This window comes from Rhea pennata, chromosome 1 (genome assembly GCF_028389875.1).
Source record: "Rhea pennata isolate bPtePen1 chromosome 1, bPtePen1.pri, whole genome shotgun sequence".
NCBI classification, from domain to species: Eukaryota; Metazoa; Chordata; class Aves; order Rheiformes; family Rheidae; genus Rhea; species Rhea pennata.
This window is the reverse complement of record NC_084663.1, coordinates 194,055,240-194,072,575: the sequence shown is the minus strand read 5'-3', so window position 1 is coordinate 194,072,575 and position 17,336 is coordinate 194,055,240. Positions and strand designations below refer to the sequence as shown.

General features: G+C 55.5%; 1 protein-coding gene across 1 annotated transcript; it reads right to left on the bottom strand.

The window, feature by feature from the left end:
• Positions 1-6,180: 6,180 nt before the first annotated feature.
• On the bottom strand, positions 6,181-9,857 carry CDX2 (caudal type homeobox 2). The gene is made up of 3 exons (XM_062576995.1): positions 9,374-9,857; positions 6,573-6,718; positions 6,181-6,354 (listed from the first exon to the last, which is right to left on the bottom strand). The coding sequence occupies exons 1-3, from the start codon at positions 9,855-9,857 to the stop codon at positions 6,181-6,183; spliced, it is 804 nt and encodes a 267-aa protein (XP_062432979.1).
• Positions 9,858-17,336: the final 7,479 nt, after the last annotated feature.

The following is a 17,336-nucleotide window of genomic DNA, read 5'->3' as shown; positions in this document are numbered from 1 at the left end:
TAGCTGGAATTTAATGCTTAACTTAGAACTGAGCCCTTGTTACAAGCTATGAACTAGCCTTTCTGTTGCCTATATCCCTCAAAGCACTCCTCATGTATCAAGCTTCATGTAGAATAGAGGGGACAAAAGAGATGGGGTCCCTCAGCCTTTTATATGGCTGCTTAGTGACTCAAGCATCCTTTCCTTCCCAAACCCCATGCCAGAAGCTTAATCTTCCCCAAGCACTGAACTGGGAATCCAGATACCTCATTCAAGGAGGCAGGGAGTAAGCAAGCCTTGAAGCCCTGAGAGATTTTTCTGTTTTCATGATCAGATTATGGTAGAAAAAGATTAGACTGCAAGAAATATTGGCTTCTGGGGCTGAAAGGTTGTCTTATTTGCCTCAAGAACAAGGAACATTCTACAGAAAGTGGAACATCCCTTTCCAAAGAATTCCAGAGATAAGAGAGCTTTTTTTCTTACAAAGATCTTCAGTTCTGTGGAAGTTATCTGAAGGACAAGCCATGACTCCATGGAAGGCAACAAGACATGTCAGGGGAACAGGATCTGATTCAAGCAAAATTACAAGAGCTTGCGACAGCTGCCAAAGAATACCTGGATGAGTAAGGGAACAGGAATGCTTAGAGCAGGAAAGGTCTGTGTGCTTGACTTATTTCTCTGCAACGGTATTTGCTGTTGCAATGTTTTCTCTGTTTGGTTTGTTCTCTTCTTTTCAAATAGTTTAGGGAGTGCTTTCCTTCCAGTCCTGCCTTTACTTCTCAGGATAGGAGTGCGGGAGTCAGATAATGAGTCTGGATATTATATATGGAATGTGTCTAGTTGTTTTTACTCCAATTCGATTACTAGGGATCAGCAGATTATAATGAGCAATTAAAAACATCTAAGACCTTTAAGAAAGAAAGCGATGCACTTTGGTTAGTTGAGAGAACGGAATGAAAGTCTCTGCCACAGCCAATATGCTAGATATTATGTTTTGACTAAGGAAAATTAAGAACAAGAGGAAAAGCTATTCTTATTAGCTACCATCTTACCAATTGTTAATTGGGCTGGAGTCTGATGGCTGCTACAGATTTATAGCTAGACACCCACATGAGCAGGAAATGAGAATCTTCTGGGAGTTTTTTTCTTTTCTTTCCCATATTTGTGATGCTTTGAAAGCATCTGCAGTGGGATCAGTGTGGTGTCATCTCAAAATGGACGATGCTTTGATTTAGAAATATAGGACTAGAAAGAGATTCCTAAGTCTTTGAGTCCAGTCTCCTGGCAACAAACTGTTTGTTTTGGTGAATAGCTTAAATGTTTTCTGTCCCTTGGCAAGGGAGTGTCCATCCCCCTCTTTCAAGGAAGGTGAGCTGGGCTTCTGAAAGACATGAAAACAGGGAGAGGAATCAGGAGTATTACAGAAGCTAAGACAGTAATTAAAAGAAACCACATAAGTTCACCTCAGTCAAAGCACTGCAAGACATGTAGGCAAGAAGGAAGCAGCCCCTCCTCATCAGTGAGAGGAGAGGGAATGTCCTACCCTCACTGAGGAACTCAGCTGGAGGCCTGCACCAAGGGTTCTTTAGATTTCTTATGGGGTTATGGCCCCAGTTGTCCCCGGAGGTTCAGGGCACTTCTATTCTGCAGTGGTTTTTACCCAATAACCAGAGCTGTTTCTTCAGGGAGCAGACTGGGCTGTTTCTATGGATTACGTATGCAGCTCCCTGGCGCTCACCCTCTACTTCATTAGGCCACCATGTCCTCTTGTAGCAAAGTGTCCTTATTTTCTCCCCGAGCTACCTGCATAACTGGACATACCCTTGCCAGATTCATGTTCTGCTGACCTTCCTTACTGCTTATGAGCTGTTCACTCCTGGAAGGCCTCCAGCACAGCTTCTTTGGCATCAATTCAACTTTTGCTTTTGATTATAACTGCTCTAAACTTCAGTATGTGGCTCCTCTGACTGCCAGTTAGTCTCAGGTGAGATCCAGGGCAAATACAAGGTCTTCTGATGTAAATTTTGGCTATGAAGCACTGCATCCAGTAATGTTGTGTCAACTATAAACTCCATGATTTCCTTTTTGATGCCTGCCACCGATGTACAGAACAGAAATCTATGACCCTGTACAGTTCTCTGGAAGCAGAAAGTAAGTCTCCTACAGCAAAATTCCCCTCAGTTTACAAAGGATGGGCTCTGCTTTCTGTCACACTGCTGGGGCATGTGCTTCTAGCCAATGATTCTCCTGCTTCACCTGTGAGTGGAAACAACATGCCTCACCTGGGCCACCTGCATGTGCAGAAAGCAAAGGGATTCTTCAGAAATTATTGCTTAAATTGTTGCTTACTGCTGACTAGGGATTTTTCTTCCTTTTTATAAAGTCAATTGTCTTCATACTACAAACTCAAGGTGCTTGATGAACTGCTTAAGGGCACAGAACGTGTGCTCGGGAGATGCTCAGGATTCAAGGAGGCATTTATTTTAGATATCATTGAAGTCCTCTGTGTAAGTGCTTTACAATTCTCCCCATGGTAAGGTATGATGCACATGTTCATTCTTTATCCCAAACACAAAAAGCTTTCTTGGGAAATTCTTGTTTCTGAATAAGAGCTAAGCCAAGGGAAGAGATCCTATATGCCTTCTTAACATACTGTGATGAGAGCAGGAGCATCTGCCAAGAAAGAGCAAGGGTCTAATTCCACTCTCCACCTACCTGCACTTTTGGGGCCAAACCCTCTGATTTCTTGGATTTTGCCCCTCTGTCATGAAGAGTAGGAACTGTGGTACTCCAATCATGCAGAGGAGACCCTGCAGAGGTTCTCCAGAGACATCTGCTCCATCATTTGCCAGGCAGGCAAGGTGCAAAGAGTTCTGATCCATGGAGCCCCACCAGTCCAGCCAGGCTTGGCTCACTGCTGCAGGAATGAGCAGTGGGGAGCTTCCTGGGTTGCAGGGCTCAGGCAGTAGGTCACTGCAACTAGGTTGCCTCTTCCGTACGGTGCCTACATGAATCATCCAGATTCACGTAATTATCATCCCTGAATGAACAAAATGGCTGGTTTGTGCCTTTCTACACTGCTTTATGGTACACAAGGAATACAAAGGAAGCTAGAAGGTTGGTGATTTAATTGTTTGTGGGATGGAAGAGGAGAAATGTTTGAAATGGTATGTGGATATTATTTTTTTGGTTGTTTCCTTTTAGTACCAAGAAATTTGAGTTCTGCATGGCCTGGAAGATGCAGATGACTTAGAAATCATCAAGAATCTGAGGAGAATTCAGAAAATGAATGTTCAGCAGCAAAGAGGGAAATAGATCTGGAATAGGGATGTTTAAACATGTTGGGTTTGTTCATTCATCTCTAATGAACATTTTGGAGACAAGAGACACTGCACATTGAGCAGTCCACTTCAGACAAGACAAGTAACTCTCTGGAAAGTCCTACAAGCAAGAGCTGGAAATCCTAAAATTTTCAGTGTTCAGGACAGTGGAGAACATGCTGCTGCTGCAGGAACTGTCCCAACCCAGTGGGACCTGGCTCAGGCAGGTGCAGGGAGCTGTTGCTGCCACTATTGCAGTGGGAAGCCCCCTACCCTGCCAACCCAGCTCCATAGGCATGGAGAAATGTCAGCAAAATCATGCTAAGCAGCACCTATTACACCCACAGATCCATTGTGATTAATTTACTTATTGACGGCCTTTCATAACTCTGTGATCATCTTTTTTCACGTTGCCATTAATTATTCCTGGAAGCAAATAAAAGGGCCCACCGATATCTCTCCCTCCCTCTTGCTACGGCCAGCTTTTCCTTAGGGAGAAAAAACTTGTACTCATTTGCAGTGGGACAATGCCGACTTTTGAACCTCTAACCACTAAACAAACAAACCTTGCGCTCTGCTCCACAATCCAAACAGGGTTTATTGACAGGCGTATCACAGCAACGCATAGCAACTCAGGCAGCAGCAGGGCCTGGAGCTCAACGCTGCGGGGGCGGCCCTGGGCACCAGAGGGCATCCTCGAGGGGAAGTCACCCAACTGGGGCCTGCCCATGCCCTTGCTCCCTGGAAGCCCTTCTGTGCTGCGGGGACCGCTCAGAGGAAGGAGTACATTACAGTGCCTGTGAAACCCTATTAAGGTAGTATTTTGTCATCCTTCTCCTTCCCTACTCTCGTCTCTATGGTTTCAGGTTTAAGGTACAGAGCTGAGGCCCTTGGTTTGGGCACTGATACTCTTCTGTCTTAGACATCCCTGGGAAGCAGCTGCTCCAGAAAGACCCAAGAACTTTTTAAAGGCAAAGGAAAATTGGCTTAGTTGTTGCTGCCCTCTGATCTACAGTGAACCACAAACATGCTGCTTGGACCTAGTAGAACATGATGTGTGTCAAGGAATATGGCTGCCTCAAGTGCTGCACCCACTCCCTTTCACCAGACCTGCCTTGAAGGCTATGCACAAGGCAGAAAATCAAGTAGGTTTCTTGCACTGGAGATGCTGAGTCTCACCATGGCCTTCCTCCAGACACAAGAGCCCTGATTCAGGCTTTGCACAGCCATGCTGATGCCATCAGCCTGCCAGCCCAGCAGCACCCAACCTCTGGCCCAGTTAGCCTCAGAGTGCACGCAGCGCTCACATGCAGCAGTGAGCGTATGTGAGCCTGTTTCATGTGCAGCAAAGTGTGCTGCAAAGCAACTTTGCTGCAGGTGCTCACCACTTCCTTGTCCTCTCCCAGGTCCCCTCCTTGCTCAGTGGGCAAGGCCCTGGCAAACTAATACCACCTTATGCAGTCTTGCCGATCACGCTGGCATTTGGTTTTTGCCTTCAGCAAAAGGACGAGAGGAGGGTCAACATGGGAGAAAAAAAAAAAGATGCCCCGAAGAAGATAAATGGAATCTTTTAAATAAAATTGATGAGAAAAACAGAATGACATGGGGCCAAATGCTGAAGAGGTCAGAAAAAAAATGATAAAACATTTGCAAATGTGTCTGAGGCTGGATAGTACTCCCATTCCTGGTGAGGTCCAAGCCTATGCCCATGCAAGCTGGTCTCATGCTCAGCCCCAGGCACTAGCTGTAGTGTGGCCACTCTTGCCAAAGCGCCCTTGTTACAGTCCCCAGCCAGGATGTAAGGCCACACTTCCCAATGGGGTTTCTCCTGGCTGTGAGTAAGAAGTACACATAGAAAAAAAAGCCAAGGCAACATGGCCAAACCGATTAGATCTCTCTTATTTTCATCTGTGGCCAGGACTGGTGAGTTGGTTCATATTGCTATGCCTTGTCCCCACCACTTATCCAGAAAGTGGAAATGTGTTACAGCATAGGACTGCTCATGGTGAGGCTGTGATCTACAAAGCCTATATAAAGCAGCTAAAACCAAGAAGACTTTTTGAAATTAACAGCTGGAAAAAATTCCAAATAAGCTGAAAAGCGTAAGATGAGAAACAGCACATAATTTAAATGACAGGACATTACAAGCGGTGCAAAAGGGCACCAGATACTTTGCAATAGTGCTCAGTACACACAAACAAGGATCCTCACTTCAGCACACAATTGGACACAGTTTTCAGAGGAGACTTCCCTTCTTCCAATTTCTCCGCATTGTGGCTAATTAATCTGGCTGGATGACTATCAGCACTGAATTTATGGGCTGTTTTACAAGTATCTAACATTAAGCAATTCACTTCTGAACATTTAAGCACTGCCTTATCTTGTCTGCCCTGGCCCTTAGGGCAGGACGAACAATTTGCATATTTACGGTTATCAGAATAAAATAAAATAAAATAAAATAAAAAATGTGCTTTAATTTTTTTTCCTATTAAAATTCATTGTTAGCTCAACAACATTTCTAAGACCTTTCGGACCAATCCCTGAGATTCATCGGGGGGGCACTGACAGGCAGTGCCCGCGTTCCCCTGTTATCTAGCAAACTCCAGGGTAAAAAAAAATAATAATAACGAAACGGAACGGAACAAAATAAACATAATAATAATAATAATAATAAAGCCACGGCCACGCTTCCCCCGGACGACGAGACACAGACACTGTACACTCTGTACACAAGGCCGCGGCCGGCCCCGCGGGGCCTCGTAGTGCATAGGCGGGGGTCTCGGCTCCCGCCGCGCCAGCGAGGCCCCCGGCGCGGCCCCGCGGCGCGGCGGCCGGCGCCCTCCAGCAGTCCCCTGCGCTGCGGCTGCGGCCGCGGCCGCTGTCACTGCGGGGCGGCGGGGCCCAGCGCGGCGGCCGCCCCCGCCGCGGGGCCCTGCAGCGCGCCGCCGGGGCTGAGCGGCTCCGCGCCGGGCGCCCCGCCGGGCTGCGCCTGCTGCAGCTTCTTCTTGTTGATCTTCCTCTCCTTGGCCCGCCGGTTCTGGAACCAGATTTTCACCTGCCGGAAGGGAGAGCCGGGTTTCGGGGGCTGCCCCACAAACGCCTTCCCTCCCCTTTGGGGCCGGGAAGGGATTCCCCTCGCTACCCCGCTCCTGCAAAGCGCCCCTCTGCCCCCCGAGGGTGCGCCCGGCCGGGGAGCGCGGCCGCCCCTCCGCGCCCCTCCGCGGAGCCCGGCAGCACGTGGCCGGCGCCGGGAGCCCCGCTCGAGGGACAGACCTGCCTCTCCGACAGCCCCAGGTTGGAGGCCAGCTCCGCTTTCCTCCTGATGGTGATGTAGCGGCTGTAGTGAAACTCCTTCTCCAGCTCCAGCCGCTGGTGGTCCGTGTACACCACGCGGTACTTGTCTTTCGTCCTGGTTTTAACTGTGGAGAAGAAAGGCAGGGTTAGAAAAGCAAACACAAAACCAAACGGATTGACCGCGTTTCTGCCCTCGCCCGAGCAGCCCTCTCCATGGTAGCTTTTCGCCGATGCAGGGTGCGGGGCGAGCAGGATCAGGCCACCTCGTCTTCCTGCTCGCCTCTCCCTGCACAGGGCTTTATTGAGAACAGCAAACAGAGTGGAGAGTAGCAGTTAAACAGTTCCTCAGACCTTGGGGAAATATTGCAAAAACTGCAGGAATGTCATTTGTAATCACAAGACAAGAGCGGGCTGCCAACCCCGTCCTCCACAGCACTTCCATTTATTTTGCTTAGGACACCTTTATTTTGCGCGTTTTTTGTTGCTCGTTTTTGCTTTGCCTTCCCTACCAAGGACAAACATCTACAAAAAGAAGGTAAGGGGAGGGTAAAGAAAAGAAGAAAAGCCCTGCTTTGGGCATGGCGGATTTGACGGGGGATTCGTCTCTCAACGAGAACCAAGAACCTCGATGCTGAAAACCGGGAGCAGCTGGCGGGGGCCTCTCTGGGCCCGCGGGGTCTCGTCTCAGCCCAGCTCCGGCTCCAGCCCCGACGGGGCCGGGGCAGACCCCAGAGCACCTTTTCGGTGTCCCCGGACGGGCGACATGCAATAGCAACACTCTCAAAAAAAAACCCAAATAAATAAATAAATAAAACAAAAAGATAAATACGAAGCCGAATGCAAGCGAATGCCCGTCGAGTATGCATTGCTGCATCAACTGACCTTCTTCTGATTGTTTCTTGTTTAACTGGTTATATCCCCGGCTCTCTCGTTCATCAGAGAGATCTGAGGAGTGGGGAGTTTCTGCCCCCTAGGTGCTTAATGGCTACCAGGCTGACTTTGTTCAGGTAAACTCTCTGCAAACCACAACAAAAGCACCCTGTAAAGATACAAGCCTGATCAGAGCAAACTCCCCAGAGCCACTGAATAGGGAACACAGTCCCAAACAATGCAGGACAAGGAGATCTTATCAAAGAAAAAACCCTTCTCAAAGCCTTAATGACAGCCACATTCTGTTTGAATTACCACTACTGAACAAATGGCGGCAGGCGCTTTCATCCCCCCAGCGCTGCACATTAACATAAACACTGGCTCCAAAGGCAGCATTTGAATGGAGACAAGGCACCAACCACCTCAGTACAAGCCCAAACTGTGGGAACGCCACAGGCCGCTGTAGGAAGGGAGAGGGGTCCGGCAGAGCCCCGGCTCCGCCGCCGTCCCGGGGTCGCCCGGGGCTCCCGCGCCGCCGCGCTCCGCGGAGACAGCGGATGGAAGAGGAATGTCAGAAGTCATTATTTACTGCGGAAGTCGCTTTTTTTTTTTTTTTTGGTCACTAATAAATAAATAAATAAATAAATGCAAAGGCGGGGGAGAAGAAAAAAAGGAAAGGAGACAATAGCAGGGGAAGGTGTATATCAAAGCCGGGCACGCATCTCCGCGCCGCAGATGCCGGGGAAAATATAAAAGAGAGCCCGGCTGGTCTGCGGGGTATTAACATCACAAGGGAGCGCGCCGCCGGCCCCGGCCCGGCCGGGCCTGCCGCCGCCGGCAGCCGCGCGGGCACGCCTCCGCGCCGCCCCACGGCCCCACGGCCCCACGGCCCGCGTGGGCTGCGGTGGGCACCTCACGGCCCGCGGCGGGCGGCAGCGGCGGGCGCCGCACCGCCCGCGTGGGGCCGCCGCGGGCGCCGCACCGTCTGCGTGGGGCTGCGACGGGCGACGCGCGGCCCGCGTGCGTGGGGCCGCGGCGGGCAGCGCACGGTGCGCGTGGGGTACGGCGGGCATCGTATACGGGGGGGAAATATAAACCGCGGCCCGGCCGCGCAGAGACGTTAATAAAGCGGAGGCGCCCAGTGACTCAGAAACAAATGCTAAGCGACACCGGCCGATGATTTATATGACTATAATTGGTTATAAAAATCTTTTAAGTGGCTATAAGTGGACGAGCGAAGCAGAGAGAGGAAGAGCGAGCATTTCCCCGGGATCCCAGGCAGTTCTGCCCTGCTTCGACCACTCCACGAAAGCGCAGCCGCGGGTCCTCTCTTCCCCGACAGGGCGCACGGCCTCCGCCGGCGTCCTACCTCCCCTGCGGGGCCAGGCGCTGCCCGCGGGGCTCGGCGCGGCTGGCGGCTCCCCGAGGACAGCCAGTCCTGCCCCTGCCCCTGCTCCTGCCCCAGCCCGCCTGGCACAGGACCCCCGGCTCGGCAGTGTCGTACCCCGCTTGTGGAGCACGCAGCGCGGATCTGCTGTCAACTCAGCCCAGAAGCCTTCGCTCTTTTCCAGCAATAGCCAGCAGTGAAATACCACCGGGACTCGCGAAAATCGTCTCTTAAGCTGGTTTGTTTCGGGGTGTTTTTCTTTTTTTTTCTTTTTTTTCTTTTTTTTTTTTTTTTTTTTCCGACCCACTTTTCGAAGGCACCAGCAGACGGGTCCACCACAAGCAAATCCAGGGCGGGCAAGCCCTCGGCCGCCGCCCTAAGCGGCGGCGCCCCGCGGGGGCCCCGACACCACCCACCCGCGCGGCGCGGCGCCCCGGCGGAGCTGGCCGCGGGGTGCGCAGCGGCGGGCCGGGCCAGCCCGGCCGCGGGCGCGGCCCCTCGCTCCCGGCCCGGCCGCGCTTACCCTGGCTGCTGAGCGGCGGCTGCGCCGGCTTCCTCATCCACTCGCAGATCCCGCGCCGCTGGCCGCCGGGGGAGAGCGGCTCGGGGGCGGCGGCGGCGGCGTTGAGGGGCTGCATGACGCCGGCGGAGCAGTGGGGCGCGGGGCCGGCGTGGTGGTGGGCGTGCGGGTGGTGGTGGTAGTCGGCGGAGCTGTAGGCCATGGCGGTGGCGGGGGAGCCGCCGTTGAGGCCGTGCACGGCGCTGGCGGCGGCCGCCGGCGCCCCTTGGCCGTAGGCGCCCCAGTCGTCTCGGAGCGGCGCGCCGTAGGGCGCCGGCCAGGCCGGCCCGGGGGACTGGGCGCTGTCGAGGTTCACATGGTATCCGCCGTAGTCCGCGTACTGCGGGGCGCCCACGAAGTTCTGCGCCGCCAGGTTGAGCCCCCCCGAGTGGCGCACGGGGCTGGGGTACATGGGCCCGTCCTTGTCCAGGAGGTAGCTCACGTACATGATGGCGGAGCCCCGGCGGCAGCTCTCCACATACTGCTCGGGGCTCTCGGAGCTGCGCGCCTGGTGCCTGCGGACGGGACGGGCTGCCCGGGGCGGGGAGGGGGCAGGCGGAGGGGCCGCGGCCCGCGCTGCCTCGCCGCGGGAGCGCTGCCTCGCTCCCGCGCCCGCTCCCGGTCCGAACCCAATGGCCGGCAGCGCTTACATGATTAACGATTGTTTACAAGGCTCTATTAGTAATGGCCCCGACACACCAAAGGCAGGTGACGTGGAGAGGCGCTGGGTATATAGCTACTACCCCTAAAAGAAGATTTGCATTTAAAAAGATAAGGAGAGGGCAGCGACCTGATCACAGCTAAATATTCAAGCCTTTATTGTTTAAGAGCTTCCTCCTTCCATTGCAACCTGGCGCACTTTAACCTCCAATCACAGGTTCAAAGGATGAAATCAAGAGACTTGCAAAAGACAGAGAGGGAGATCTAAGGGCGAGGGTGGGAATATGGGAGCCGTGTATCACGGGCGATCTGCAGGCAGCACTTTAACCAGCTCTTCTCCGTGCTTAGGGTTGGGGGGGGCGGAGGAGGAGGGAGTTTTGATTAAAAATCCACAAAGCGATTTTGTCGTGGTCGTTTGAAGCAACAAACCTCACCGCGACGGCCTACTTCCCCTTCTAACGCTCTCCCTCCCGCTCCCAGTCGGTTACGGGCGATGGAAGCGAGGTAAGAGGAGAAACCCACCCTTTCCAAGGGAACAGCTTAATTTCGCTCATTCGTGCCAGCAGGGCTTCGAGGCTAGTCGCTGCCCTCCCTCCCACCCGCCCCAGCCTGGTCCCGGTGCTGGGCGAGGACGAAGGCTAGGGACGTCCTTTGCGCCCCAGGCGGCCCCGGCAGCCTCGACGCGCGCCTTCGCCTGAAACGGCGCCCGCCCGGCTCGAGCGAGGCCGGAGCATCTTTCGGCCGCAGAAGGAGCCTCACGGGGGCCTCCTGGCCCCGTCCCGGTGCCGGATGCGCCGGGGACACCGGAGCCGGCGGAGCTGGGGCACCCGCGGAAGCGCTTCCCCCTCCGCCCGGCCCCGCCGGGGGGAGGAAGGGAGGCCAAAGGCAAGCGGAGCTCGCCGAGCCCCCGGGGAAAGCGGCGACCTGCTCCTCCCGACATAGCCCTTTTTTTTTTCCCCCCGTGGAAACCCACTCGAAATCCTGTCCTTGGAGAGCGGCTCCCGGGCGAGGGGCAGACGGCTTCCCCGGCCCAGCGAGCCCTCTTTGAAGAAGCGACCCCCTCTCATCTCCCTCCGTCGCTTTTATGCCTTAACTTTTCACCCCGACCGGGGACAATTCAAGAAAACGCTTGCATATTTGCATGTCTTTACTCTGACACAGCAACGAAACGTTTCGCCCGCAGAGAAAAGTGGATGACGGTGGGAACGTCCCCCCGTTTTCCCACCACGTTTCGCCGGAGCCACGCAGCAGCGGCCTTCCCCGCCGGGCTCGCCCCACGGAGCCCCGCGCAGTGCCCGGTCCTGTGAGGCCCGCGGCCCCTCTGCTTCCCTGCAGAGCTCGAGTTCTCTCCGCCCTAAGGGTATTTTTCCTCTCCTACCGGCGACTGTTCTGCAGGAAAAAAAAAATACTCGCGAAGTCATTTTCACTGGGAGGTTTGAGGGCGACTTTCAGCTCTGCAGCTGCAGGTCTCCTACTTTAAAATCTCCGTCTTACCTCCCGCCTTCCCAGGGCTGCCCCGACGGGTCCCTTTGGTGCGGAGCGTGGGAATGCTTCATAGATTTCTTTTTTTTAAATGTGAGTGGGAATAATTCAGCAACATTTCGCGACCTGACTCCCAAAAGGACCTGGGAGAGTCCTTTGCCAGTGACTCTGTGGGCTCACTAAGGAAGCAGGGAGCACTCCTCCCGAGGGGAATACCACGGAGCAGCCCCGTCGGAGCCCAAGTCTCCGATCTGGTGTAGCCTTTGCCCGGATATTAGAAATGTGATACGCTCGCCAGACAGAGTCTGTACAGATTTATTGTATTTATCGTATCGCTGGCGAGTATGATATATATATATACACACATACACACAAAAACATATATATGAGTATATGTATATAATATATATAGTGAATTTAATCCATGCACAATAAATAAGTGTTCACAGAGTCACATATCGTTCATAGTCTTTCGCTCACGGCCGTGGTTCTGATTCTACAGTATCGACGAAATAACAACACATACGGGGGAAATGCCTGACAGCTACTTTCTCCGGAGATGATTTCTCTCTCTGCTGCGGATTTCCACGAACAACCCTTACCGACCCCCTGCAGGAGGGAGAACAGGGAGAGGGAGTGGGGCTTGAGACCCCCAGCATTCTGCCTGCCAGTGGCTGAAATGTAGGTTTGGAAAAGAAATGCTGTGTTCCTTCAGTGTAATCGCCTCTCCTGATAAGCACCGACAAAGCCGATCTACGCATATGTGAATTTGATGAAGCCATAAACGGAAGAAGGGGCCATTAAAATGACAAAACTCTGAGTACGTTGTATGAAAACGCACCGAAACCCAGCCAAACGCCAGAGCAGCTCGGGCCGGTGCCTGAGGCACATGGTGGCCGCGGGGAATGGGCTCCACCAGTGAACCCCCGGCAGGCAGATGGCAGCGCTGCGGGGATGCGACCCGAGCTGGTGGCGTCGGAGCACGGGGGACGAGGGCGGTGGGGCAGGAGGTGACGGAGCCCGGAGAGGGGACACGGGCAAGGATCCTATGGGCAGCAGGAGATCTAGCACGGAGCGGATCAAAGCCGCGGGGCTTCTGCAGAGGAGCTGGGCAAGGCTCCGAGGCGGCACCGCAGCCCGTGGCCTGCGCGGGGGAGCGCCCGGTGCGCACCGCTCCGCTCGCCCGGTCCCTGCTCCGCCTTTGCCTGCTGGAGAGGAATCCCCGCCGTCCCCTGAGCTCGGAGGGCAGGGACAGGCTCGGACACCGGGTCTTGCCGGCCGCCTCCCCCCGGGACGCGCGGCGAAGGGGCGCACCTCGCCCGGCCCCACGCGGAGGTGCCTCGCTCCTCGCTCGGCGCAACGAGCTGCCCGCGGGACCGGGACGGAACGGGGACGCTCTGCCTTCCGACCCTGCTTGTTAAAATAAGAGCTCCCCAGTCCCGCACAGCCCGAGCAGGCTGCCGCGGGGCCGAGCCTGCCCTAGCCCGCAGCCCCGAGCCGTCGAGGAGAGCCCACGGGGTGGGGGGTGGGGGTCAAGCTGGCCTGGGCAGGACGCGGCGCACTCTCCAGGCCCTTGGATCCTTTCTGAAAGCTGAGGGACGAGGTATCGACCTCAGGAACAGCCTGAGGGGTCTTTTGCTCCCTGTTCCCTTCCCTCCTCCGCTGTCTCCCTGCCCTCCGTGTCCCGCAGCACCTCCGCGAGCCGGGCGATCGCTCTCCATCCTTCCCCGTGCGGCTGGGCGCTCCGTGGGCTTCATCTCCTTTCGCCTGGGGCAGGATTGTTCCCCCCCGTCCCTCCTCCCTGCTGCCATCGGTGCCTGCGTCTCCTCCAAAAGAGGAGTTTGGGGAAGGGTCTCGAGCCGCTTCTTTCTCAGCCGGGTTTCCCCCTTTCCTCCCCGCGGTTCCGGCAGCGGCGGAGGATGTTTGGCACACGACCGAGGCGAGAAGCCGCGGCGGTGGGGGTTTCTTGAGCCGTCCTTAGCCTACCCGCCTGCTCCTTCACCAGCTCCATCTCGGGAGTTTCCGCCGGCTCCGGCCCCAGACCCGCAGCCCCAGCAGCGGAGCGCGTCCCGTCGGGGAGCCCCGGCGCGGCTGCACGTCCCGGGCACAACAGGCAGCGCCCTACCAGTCCCACTCCGGACCGAGCCGGGCCGGGCAAGGCCAGCCCGCATCCTGACGGCGGAGTGCAGGCGAGGGCCTCAAATCTCGCTCTCTGCTTTCCTTCCCCATTTCTATTTCGTTAGATCCTGAGTGGAGAAAAGCGACCCGACACGTACGGAGCTGACAAGTGCCAAATCGGGACGGCTGCTTGCAGGGAAATATATATATATATATATATATGTATGTATTAATGCTAATTCAAGTATTTTCACCGGACTGCTTTTTCACCCAAGGATCTGGCCCCAGGGAGATGTGGGCTACCTCTGCAGTCACTGCAAACCCCTCACCCGGTGTCTTCGGTTACGGCAGCGCTCAGGCAGCCGGGACGAGGGGCGGTCGCCCAGGAAAGCGAGTGAGAGTCGAGCCGGGCTCTCTGCGCTCCCTGCAGGGCCGGATCTTCGAGAGGGCGCCCAGGGTTTTCACTGGGGGCTCCCCGCCTTCCACCCTTCAGCCCTAGAGTTAGTTCTTGAGCTAAAATAATCGATTATTTCCGAGGGGATCTGCCTGCCCTCGGGTGGAGCCCTATGACCGGTGCGAAGTACCGGGGGCAGGGGGGAGCCGCAGACAGAGCTGCCCGCTCCCGGGGCCTCGGGGGAGCTGGGCAGGAGGTGCCCCGTATGAAATAGAGACCTCGGGCTCATCATTGCCTCTAGCCCCGGGAGCTGCAAGCGGACTGCGGGATACCGAGGAGAGCAGCAGCCGCCTTTCTCCCAGCAGATTCCGGGGACCCCCGTCCAAAGATACCCCCCATAAGCCTCAGGAAAGGGAGAGAGCCGCGCAGCCCCGAAGATCGCTTTCCTCGGGCTGCTTTCCCTGGACGACTGGACCCTCTCAGGGAGGTGGATTCACTATTTTTTTCATTTCCGATTGTTTTCATTTTTTTAAAGATTCCCCCCCCCCCCCCTTTGGAGCTCGGAGGAGGGAAGAGATCCTCCCTTTCCCCCTTCCTTAACGACGCGGAACCGGGAGCTTTGTTTGCAAGGTTAAAAAAAATGCCCGTTTGAAAGCCCTTTGGTGGCCAAGGAGAGAGAAGGGAAAGAGGAATCGTGTGTTAGTTAGTCCGACCTGTGGAATTTATGACTCCCCCTAAGCACAGACATGATAAGGACTTAGAAAACATCTTGGATCTTTTCAAGCCGGCAGCCCCCGAGGCTTTGATGTAGATTACGTTGCAGAATAACCCAATACTTTTATCGTGGGGTTGATATTCGGCTTGTTTAAGCACATGCCTCTAGGAGCGGGTTAGATGCTAAACGCTTGCTCCTGAGCGGATTCGCGTTGCTGGGGACGAAACAGAGACGGGGGGGGGGGGGGGGGGGGGGGGGAATGGCATGTTGTGCCAGGCTCGGGCCCCTCCGCGGTGTAAGCCCCGGTCGCACTGAGGGCCGCAGCTCCCGGCGCCGGGTCCCGCCGCGGGCTATTCCCTCTGCCCGTCCCGGCAGGAAGCAGCCCCGCAGCCGCTTCGGACAGGTGCTGTAGAGCCTGAGCTTGGATCGCCCCGGTTCCCCACCAGGAATCAAGGACATAAAGAAAATGTGTTGGGGGGAAGAGGAGCAGAAGGGGAAAAAGTCAAAATATTTGCTAGAGGTCTCGTTCAGCGATAGGACACCTGGGATTTTCCCCTATCGCTCAGCTCTTGTACTTAAGCCCCTGTCTGAGAAATGCTCCGTTCGTCCTAGTAGGGGGGGTGGGGGGGGACGAAGGCTGATCCAGTCTCACTCCCTGAGCCTGTTTACACGGCCTGGGCGTTGCTCTACTCCCTTGGAACCGCTGGTGTACGGATCACTGCTACTGGAGCCCCTTTGGGGCATTAGCTTCTGGTTGGTGAAATCCAGTCTTTGCCTCTGAGCCACTTTTTTAGAGTGTAAACGGAAAGGAAAGTCGGCTGGGTTTAGGTTGATGGGAGGGGACACAAGTAAAATGCATAGCAAGGCGAACGCACCCCTCATCCTGCCCCACTCAGGAGCACGGGAGATCCGCTTTTACCCAGACAGCATCTGCTTCTGCCTTCTGGACACTGGAAAAACAAACAATCAAACAAACAAACAAACCAAGACCAAAACCTAAAATATTCTCCCCCCCCCCCCCAATTCCTAGCAGGGAGCGGAGAGCAGCACTGCTGCCCCTCCTCGCCCCCGGCGCAAGGCTCAGCCGCCCGGACGGGCGCTGACGGAGGAAATGCCCCCACGGCCCCGAGGGAGCGGCCGGCCGGGCGGAGGAGCCCGGGAGCAAGGCGCCTGTGCCCGGCCTCTGCCGGGCTGTCCCGCCCGGGAAGGCCGCGGCTGCTCCGCTCACGGGAGCCCTGAGTCACCCTGCAGCGGGCGCCCGCGGCGCGGCCCCGTCGGCGCGGCCCCGCCGGCGCGGCCAGCCCTGTCGGCGGCGTGCGGAGGCAGCGGCGGGCCCGCTGCCGGCGAAGGCGGGGGCTGCCGTCGGGCAGCGGGAGTTTGGTCGCAGGGAGTGCAGGGCTCCGCTCTTATCGCCTCTCTGTCCCGTCCCCCCCCCCCCCCCCCCAGGACACCCACCCCTGCACGGACACTCCTCAGAGCACGCAGGGTGGCTGTTATCTCCCCCCTGCGCGGAGCCCAGCCCCCTCGGGGCTCCCCGCGAGGCAGGGTTTGGTAGGAGCGCGGTGCTTTTCACCTGCACGCATTCAGCTTTACAGGAAGAGAAAGCGGGTCCTGCCTGGGAACACTGAATCCTGCAGGCAGCCACCGAGCTGCCCCGTCCCTCGCCCAGAGCGATGCTGCTCCTGGGGGAACCACAAGCCCCAGCTCACCTGACAGGATGATGTTGCTAATGTTTGTGTTGACTCCTTCCCCAAGAAAAACACCAAATTCCAGCTGCAGAATGATTTCCACACCATCACCACGAGCAAGCCCCCCAGCCAGTGTCCCACCCACCCACCCAACTTAGGGGCAGTTTAAAGGCTGATGTCCTCATTGTCTTCCTAACTGATTCATTTCCTACATCTCCTGGCTTTGAAATGCAACCTTCACAGAGAAGTGATGCATGTCCATGACCATGTCTTCCTACACCTCTTGACAACACTAGTACTACTGTTTCATTTTTCCCCAAGATTTGGGATGGCAAGAAGCTATGCAGTGTCTTCCCCATGACACCTTGCTCAGTCCATGCTTCACAGTGGGCTCAAGCTAGCAAACCAGTACAGCCAGCATAAAGTGACTATTGCCTGTGCAGAATGTCTGTGGGGCTGAAGGTTAGAAAGGTGGAAATTGCACACAACCTTGCAAGTCTGTGATGTTTCACGAATAAGAAGCACCAAGTCCTCCTCGGCGGTACAGGAGTCCAGGAAAGCTGACTTCAGAGTCCTTCCTTGGCTTGATGGGGAGCAGGCTAAGGATCCCATACAGAGTGTTGTTGTGGGATGTCAGAGGGGTTCCCCTGGGTCAACATTTCCCAAAATATCCTTCTTGGGACTGCACTTTTTCATGCCATCATCCTGTTGTCTTTTCCTGAAAACAGCCTCTATTTATTCTAGGGCTTTAAGAAGGCAGGAGAAAACTCTTCTTGCTGTTATCTCCAAACCAAAACCAAACCAAAAACTCCACTTCCCTCCAAGGAGAGACCGATGTCTGGCTGCTCACCACCAACTGCTGTTTGATTC

Coding starts and splice junctions, on each gene's coding strand:
- CDX2 (XM_062576995.1), bottom strand. CDS start 9,857: ATGTACGTGAGCTACCTCCTGGACAAGGACGGGCCCATGTACCCCAGC. Junction 6,719..9,373: donor GCCGCCGCTCAGCAGCCAGG/GTAAGCGCGGCC, acceptor TCTTCTCCACAG/TTAAAACCAGGACGAAAGAC. Junction 6,355..6,572: donor TGGGGCTGTCGGAGAGGCAG/GTCTGTCCCTCG, acceptor CCCTTCCGGCAG/GTGAAAATCTGGTTCCAGAA.